The following is an 8319-nucleotide window of genomic DNA, read 5'->3' as shown; positions in this document are numbered from 1 at the left end:
TTTTTTTTAATCTTTGAGTCTAGTCAATGATATTCGTACAACCACTTGATTTGAAATTTGACATACAAGAATGATTGTGATCAGCTTATACCCAAAATAAATAGTCTATGAGGGTATGGTCCTTAATAGAGCAAATTGGCGGAATAGGATTCGTGTAGCCGGTCCCAATTAGTTGGGAAAAGGTTTTGATGATGATAATGAATATACTTTTCATTACAATAAATTGTTAAAAAAACTTATATTTGTATTCTTTCTTAACCATTGGTTTTAATTATTTTTAAATCATCAAATCTATATTATATAGAAAAATATATGAAGAGACTATTTATTTTTAATACAAAGATGTCGCAATCACTCTCAATGATTATATTTCAAATTCAGTGGTTGTAAGTCTTTCATTAACTAGACTCAAATTTAAAAAACAAAATTCTTAAACTTTGTGACACACTCCAAGCTATCCAATTTAACATATAATGACTTAGCAATTGTGACCTTGTAGCAAAGATAAATAGTCTCATTGTATACAATCCCATCTCATGCTATATTTTGAGTTTCTGCATCATCACTGAAACAACATAAAAGTGCATCTAGAGTAAGTTAAAATGTGATTTTTATCCGCCATTCATTTATAAGGGTGTTAGATATGTTGATATCCAAAATCACCTACATAAAGAAATCCCATATTATGTGGGAGTGAGATTGATATTGATAAGTTTTTTAAAGGAAATAGAAATAAAAGGACTAGATTATATCCCTACTTAAGTGATAGATATATAGCATCTATAGGAAGTATCATATTTGATGTGGATTCCTAATCTTTTAAATATGGGAGGAAAGTGCAGAGAATTGATGTGTCATATTTGGGTCAACATATGAGAAAAGTAGCTTCTTCTAGAGAGGTGAGGCAAGGCCTCCCATGAAGATTTTGGGTGGTTTTCCCAATTGCTCTCAAGGTTTTTTTCTTGAACAGTGATTTAGACGGTCCCTTTCTAAACAGTGGTTTAGTTGTGGAAAAGAGAAGTCTCAAGGTTTTTTTCTTGAACAGTGGTTTAGATGGTCCCTTCCTGAACAGTGGTTTAGTTGTGGAATAGAGAAATCTCAAGGTTCTCTTCATGAAAAGTAGTTTAGATGGTTTATTTATGGACAATAGTTTAGCGGAGGAATAGAGAAGAGAGCACAAAGCGTTCTACCTATCGGGAGAGCGGGTCTACAAGGGTTTACTCAACTGAGTTTTGTCGGCGGTAATAGAGGTAATTCTAAGTTCTAAAATTTGTAATGTAACTTTCATCGATATAGTGGATTTTAGTTTGTCGTACCCATGGATGTAGCTCTATTTGGATGAAACATGCAAATCTTTGTATTCTTATGGTGCATGTGTTTTATGATTTATTTATCATAGTATGGCTTGTGCTCTCTCATATTTTGTTTTTAACTGGATAAGTACATGATCTTGGTGAGGTTCAACCTTTGGGATTCACACTTCCGCATCTATGAGGCTTCTTAAGTCCTAATAAACGACACATTTGATACACATGAAATTTGAAAGTATTTTCATGCAAAAAAAAACCTTCCTCATGTGATAAAGGGAGTATTTTCATACTATTTGACTGCGAACTTGTGTAAAAAAAATTATACGGGGATCAATTGGTGTAAGAAACTTTCATATTTTATGACAAGATTTTTCACATGAAAATACTTCTCAAAAAGTATTTTTAAAAAGGATTAAAGATCTTTTATATATAATATAAGGACGTCATAATTAGTTATAACCATCCAATATGAAATCCAATAGTTTGGGTACGTTACAAAGTTTAAAAATTTATTTTTTTGAAATTAATGTATGATAAATCAAATAAATGCAGCCATCCAATTTCGCATTCAATGGTTCAGATTAGTTATGACTTCCTTCAAAAAAAAAAAAAAAAAAAAAAAACAGTAAACGATCTCATTGCCTACTTCTAGCAAACGCGCCCTTGGATTTTAGAGGGTACCGCCCCGCCCTATGACTAGACCCAATTTGAACTTCTCCCATGAGAGAGCAGTCACTGTTAGAGAGCAAATCCCCAAGCACCAATCTCTCACTCTATCTCAGCCCAAAACCCTCTCTCTTCTCTCAAACCAAGTTAGAGAGCAGCCACCTCTCTTTCAGGAGGAGGCACTGAACCAGATAGCTATCTCTTGCCCTAACTCAAGACCCATTCTCACAACTAAAAAGAAGAAGCAATGTACTCTGCAACTCGCTGTGTCATAGGTCCTGCTCCTCGCTCAATCCGTTGCCTCTGCTCAAATGTCCTCTCAGAGTCGGAGCCCTCTCATTCGTCGCAAAAGAAAAACCTGCACGAGCTCTTCCGACGACCCAAAGTCGAGGAAGCCCTAGCCGATCTCTTCCAAGAAAATGACCTGGACACACTGGTTGAAAAGTTTAAGAAAGCCTCTGAGAGGTACCGCTTTCGGTGCACGCACAACATCTATGGGTACACTGTGATGCGCCTCGCAAAAGCCAACAAAAAGAGCTCCATTGAGGAAATCCTTGAAGAACAGAAGAAGTATAAGGCCACAGCAACAGAGGGATTTCTCATAAGGCTCATCTCTCTCTATGGAAAGGCTGGTATGTTTGATCAGGCTCTCAATACATTTAAAGAGATTCCTGAGTTCAATTGCAAGTGGACTGTGAAATCGTTTAATGCTCTTCTCTCCGCGTGTGTTAATTCGAAGAATTGCGAACTGGTCTCTGTGCTCTTTCAAGAGCTATCCACTGCCCTATCAATCGTGCCTGATGTTTTATCGTATAATATACTCATGTTTTCTCTGGGCAAGATTGGTTCTCTTGATTCTGCATTTTCAATGCTTGAAGAGATGAGACAGAAAGGGGTGGACCCAAGCATTGTTACTTTTAATACTCTCCTCAATGCTTTCTATGGGGAAGGAAAGTGTGAAGATGCTGAGAAGATTTGGGAGATAATGGAGAAACGTGGGTGCAAACCCGAAACTACGACCTACAATGCAAAGATAAGGTGGTTAGTTGCGGAGGGCAGGACCATGGAAGCCAATGATTTGTTGGGTGAATTAGGCTCTAAGGGGTTGAAGCCTGATGCGTTCAGTTTCAATTGTGTGATGAAAGGGTTTTACAACCACGGTGATTTGGAGGAAGTGAAGAGGATTTACAGAGAGATGAGAGATAACGGTTGTTTGCCCAATAGGACCACATATGAGATGCTCATTCGTTTACTTTGCAAGGCAAAGGATTTGAAGATGGCTGCCGAGTTGTGTGAGGAGGGTCTTAGAGCTGGGTGCTCCATTGGTGCCGGGATAGTTCAGGAGGTCGTCGATGAACTAATCGAGGATTCAAAGGTTGAAAGAGCCAAAAATATTGTGGAGCTTGGATCATCAAAAAGATACTTACGTGAAAGTTTGAAGATGCCTGCGGAAGAAGTCTGACATGCTCTGGTAATTGTATCGCATCATAAAATACCAAATAACCTAGTGCAATACCATAGGGGAGAGAGATAGATGGTGGGATCCTTATGTTGGTCCATTATTCACTAATTAAAGGTTTTTCTAGAGTTTCCTGAAAGGTTTTCCTTTTCAATCACAGTTTTCCAGATTTTGAGGGTATCTCATTTTAAATTTCTGTTGCTAAGTATTTTACTGTGGATGTGAGAGAAGAATCGGTTTCTGAGCTGTATGTATGAGAAGCAAGGATACTTGTTTTTCGTTTTTTGTGTTGTATGGTTTGAACGATAGACAACTTAGCATTTTGTCAAGGTATTTTGAGAATCTCATTTTCTTTCTTCCAACTAAAAGTATTGTCATATAAACTGAGCTGGTGTTGCCTGCACCTTTTTCTTTCATTTTGTGATTAAGGGAATCAGTTTATGGCCCTTTTGCAAAGATGGTTCTCAAATTTGTGCATGTAAAATTCTTGCCCATGGAAGTAAGCTTTGTTTTTGGTAACCCATGTATTATCTTCTTAGGTTATTCTATATTATCGATTTAGTTGTGTTTTTTTTTTTTTTTTATTTGCAAGACAGTTATACCTTCTTATTGTATTGCATGGCATGTGTTTATTTTGAGAGCATTATGAGCATTCCTTTTAGCTATTCGGAGAACCTTCTTATGAGCGCATTTGGAGTATTCATCACATGCCAAAGGTTGAGATGGATGAGTGGCATGACAAGAAGGGATTGAATTCGAAATGAATACATTTGGGAGAACGTAAGTATGGCTCCAATAGCTGATAAGATAAGAGAAAGTAGACTTAGGTGGGAGGGCTATGTGCAACGCACACCTAGTACTGTTAGGAGATGCGAGTTGGTTCAAGTGGAAGGCTAAAAAAAGGCAATGGATAGGCCCAAAAAGACATGGTTGAAAATAGTGAGAAAAGATATAGCGATTTATGGCTTTGCTGAGGGTATGATCCTTGATAGAGTAGAATGGTGGACTAGGATTTGTGTAACCGATCCCAAATAGTTGGGAAAAGGTTATGATGATGATGATGATGATGATGATCACATACCAAATGTGAACCATTCATATCCTCACATTGCCATCATGGAGTTTGTAAGATAGTTCCCTAACACTCCTCTTGGAGTAGACTAGTCTTGCTGTTGAGTTGATGCATGACTTTGGTGAGTCAAGTTGTCCAATCATGAAGGCCATAAGAGGGCCAAGAATTAAACAGCTGCAATAATCCAATTTTTGCAATACTAGGCAAATGGTGGTGGCAATTTAGGGAACCCCATTAACATCTATGGAAGGAGGTGATTTGAAGGATTTGTGGTTGGCTTAAGGTATAGCAAGGCCTGCCAATTTTGGTGAAGGTGGATTTGTGAAGGCTTAAGGTATAATAAGGCCCGCCAATTTTGGTGGAAATTCACAAGAGAGAGGTGTTTGAAGGATTTGTGGTTGGTTGCCCAAAAAATGACAAGTGATCGCACCTTTTCTAGGAGGGTTTTGGTGTGAGAAAACTCTCCCCTAAAGGTTCTCGGGTTCCTTTCCAGCCAGAGGTCCCAGAGGATTGTGGCAATCGAGGCTCTCCATAAGAGGATACCTGATTTGGCCCATGGAGATGACAAATAGAAAGAGAATAGAGGCGGAATGGGCTGCTGGGTGGCCCAATACCACCCAAAGAGCTTAAGGATGGAGCCCCAAAGATGGGAAGTGAGCTCGCAATGCAAGATGTGAGCGTTGGTTTTGGTATTGTTACGGCACATGATACATCGATTGGGGAATTGCACTCCCCTCCTTTGAAGTTGGTCTACTGTTAAGACCATTCCATGGTCGCAACCCATTTGAAGAACTGACTTCGCTGGGTAACCACTGTGGCCCAAACTTTGCCTGCTGGAAAAGGGTATTATTGCACTCTCCTTTTAAGTTTCAGTTTTATTTCTTTTGCAATCCTATGTTGATAGTCTCACTGTCCATTCTTTTTTAGAGAGAAAAACTGAAGTGGAACTGTTGTTGCCAATTCCATTGCATATAATGAATTCCTTTCGAACTTTTTGTATTTTCTCAGACATAGAAACAGAGAGGGTATGGATTCTCTTACTTGCTTTTCATCAAAAGAACTGATGCTCATGATAGGCACTTCTAGTGAAGTCTCTATGTAGATTCAAAGCTGTTTGCAAATCATGGGAAGGCCTTCTCTCCTCTCACTCCTCTGTCCCCTCCTCTATCTCATCTCCACAACCTTGCTCTCTTCATTGGATCATGTAATTGTGTTAAGCAAATATCCTGTGGTTGGGATGTCATCCTTAGCTCTACCTTGGCTGCCAAAGAAATAGAGTATCAGAACAGAGACCTGCATGATATATCTCGCAGTAATGGCATGACAGCATCGCATGTTGCAGGTATATGATGAGATGGAAGGCAGCGATTTGCCATAGGAAACCCACTAACCCAAAGGAGTTCATTTGTCTAATAGAATTGGATTTTTTTGGTTTTGAATATTGGTTTTCCTTCTACCTCATCACCTGAAACTTCAAGATCTTTTTCGACAACGAGGAAATATGGAACTTCAAGATGAGTGCGTATATCATTCGAACCAAAACGCTTTGCTGCCCATGCATCAGTTTGTGTATAATGGCTTTGCTTGGTATGGCTTGTGCCTAGGCTCTCTATATATACTGCATTTTGATGGGAAGATTGGGAAGAGTGATGATTACGAGTTCATCCACACCTCAATGAGTTCTGATATTATGGAGGAACATCAATTTGCATTCCACAAAATACACGGATGGAGTGGTCAACTTTCTCATGTAGTGGGAATGTTGGGAAAGTTTGAAGACAGGGATCTGGGTTTTAAGTGAAGTGAATGGAGGTTATCAGAGCAGATTTCAAGGATTTGGATTTCATTGGGTATGGTTTTTATCGAGGGCTCTGGACTGATGCTAGATTCTTTCCCCACAATTTGGAGAACATGATATTTGACAGAAGAGTGGCGAGGTCCAGAGGTTGCCACATTACAATCATATGCTCAATACTTGTGTGACTCTGTGTTTGTTTTTGTTGGGGAGGGAGGATGTTTTTATGAAAAACTATATTAGTGCATTGAATTGATGAACTATTATGACACTCTTGAGCCTTCTCAAAAACATGAGTGGAGCCTCTGCATTTTCCTCCTTCCCTTGTCCCTCTCCATCCCTCTCTCTGCTTCCTATCTCCATACCTTCCTCAACCTCCGCCAATCTTGCCAAGTTTTTCAGTCTTCTCTGGTCAGAGCCTTCCAGCCCCAGAGAAACGACTCCAAAGGTGTTGAACGCTGGGCCAAAGAAGTGTGGAGAGAACCAGGTCTGAAATGCTGGCAGCTGTCTGACGATGACTTCCTCTTCTCTTTCCCCTCGGCAGACGGTGTATCCTCCACTCTCAGCAGTCTCTCTAAGATGTCCTTCAAAGGAATACATTCATTGTGTAGACGCACTCTTGGAGGGAAGGAAACCACGACGCTGATTCCCTTGCAAAAGCTGCAGCGGAGATGGATGGACTCTAACAGCTCTCCCTTTTTGGCTTTCCTTTTTTTTGCCTTTTTTGGCTTTTTCTGTTCCAAGGGTCTGCTTCTTTTCTCAGGTTGCTGTTCCAAAACAGTAACTTTTCGAAAGAGGCTTTAGATGCCTTTTTTTTTCTTTTCCATCTCACCTTGAGCACCTTTTTTTGTGGTAAGCCAATGTTTTGTACACTCTCTTCTTAAATTAAAGGTTAACATGTTAAAAAAACTATTATGACACTCTTTGGAGAGAGAGAGAGAGGATGTTTTTATGAAAAACTATTTTTAGTGCATTGAATTCATTAACTATTATGACACTCTTTGGAGGTGTAGATTTCATTGGCCAAGTATGGTTTGTATTCATTGGTTTGGTACTTGGCTATCTTCTATCTGAAACTTGGTTGTCCAACTGTTTTTATGGTGTCCTACTTTTTTTCTTTTTCTATTTTTGTTTACTTATCAGTCATCACGCTGTAGTGAATGTTAAGTTTCTGGTTTGCTGCTTCATGGCTGTTATAAAGTAGCGTACTTTTGGTTTAATTTTTTCTGAAGGATATGAAGGTGTAGCTTGATGAAGGACATTTAGATCTGCACATGCACTTTCTTGATAAGTGAATATGTCATCTATATTAACGAAAGAATGTTTCTGTTATGAATTTGCTGCAACCATACTGGTTGCCTTCTTTCTATTTAGCTTCATTCACATTGAGAAGTGGGTTGAATTATTCTAAATATTCTCAAGGTTAATATTAATTCAAATTAACATACTATTAATTCAAACTTTGTGGTTGTAATTAGTATGTTGAATGGTAGGTCTTCCTGTTTTTATGTGTCAAACCATTCGCAGAATGTATATCATTCTTCTTGCTTGCCCATTTCAACTTCAAAGTTATATGCCACCATTTGTTTGATGAAAGTTCACAGCTCAACCATGATTTTCAATCAGTAAACTTATCAACTCTTTGTGTTTCATAAGAGTGACAATTCACATCAAATTTATTTTATGCAAGTCGTAACAGAAATGAATTAGGGAGTAACTGTGTGTTCCTTCATTTCTCTGTCTTTGAGTTCATATATAACCATAAACCAGTAGATCCTAAGCTTGTTAGGAATAAAACTGTGTTTCTTCGTTTCTCGGTCTTTGACTTCAGATATAACCATTAACCAGTAGATCCTAAGCTTGTTAGGAACCCTTAATTTCCTTCTTTCTTGGCTCTTTGGGGAAAAATCATAGCTGCCTTAGGAAGAGGGAGTGGGGCAGTGATATTTCTCAAATTTCAAGTACCTGGCCAGTGTTATTTTTGTGTACTAAGGGTGAACCATCTATTGACCTATCT

At 38.7% G+C, this 8319-nt stretch overlaps 1 protein-coding gene and 1 non-coding gene across 2 annotated transcripts; both read left to right on the top strand.

Annotated features, from left to right (window-relative positions):
- The first annotated feature begins 1973 nt into the window (after nucleotides 1-1973).
- On the top strand, nucleotides 1974-3891 carry LOC148783072 (uncharacterized). Its single transcript, XM_088857754.1, has one exon. The coding sequence runs from the start codon at nucleotides 2224-2226 to the stop codon at nucleotides 3436-3438; it is 1215 nt and encodes a 404-aa protein (XP_088713880.1). The 5' UTR covers nucleotides 1974-2223; the 3' UTR covers nucleotides 3439-3891.
- A 553-nt stretch (nucleotides 3892-4444) lies between these two features.
- On the top strand, nucleotides 4445-7211 carry LOC18443210 (uncharacterized). Its single transcript, XR_016049013.1, has 2 exons — nucleotides 4445-5350; nucleotides 5516-7211. It is a non-coding gene; the product is annotated as an uncharacterized LOC18443210 (transcript).
- Nucleotides 7212-8319: the final 1108 nt, after the last annotated feature.

Source organism: Amborella trichopoda, chromosome 2, assembly GCF_054954075.1.
Source record: "Amborella trichopoda isolate Santa Cruz 75 chromosome 2, AtrichopodaSantaCruz75HAP2 v2.0, whole genome shotgun sequence".
Classification (NCBI taxonomy): Eukaryota; Viridiplantae; Streptophyta; class Magnoliopsida; order Amborellales; family Amborellaceae; genus Amborella; species Amborella trichopoda.
The sequence above is the reverse complement of the archived record's forward strand: the minus strand, read 5'-3'. Positions and strand labels throughout refer to the sequence as shown.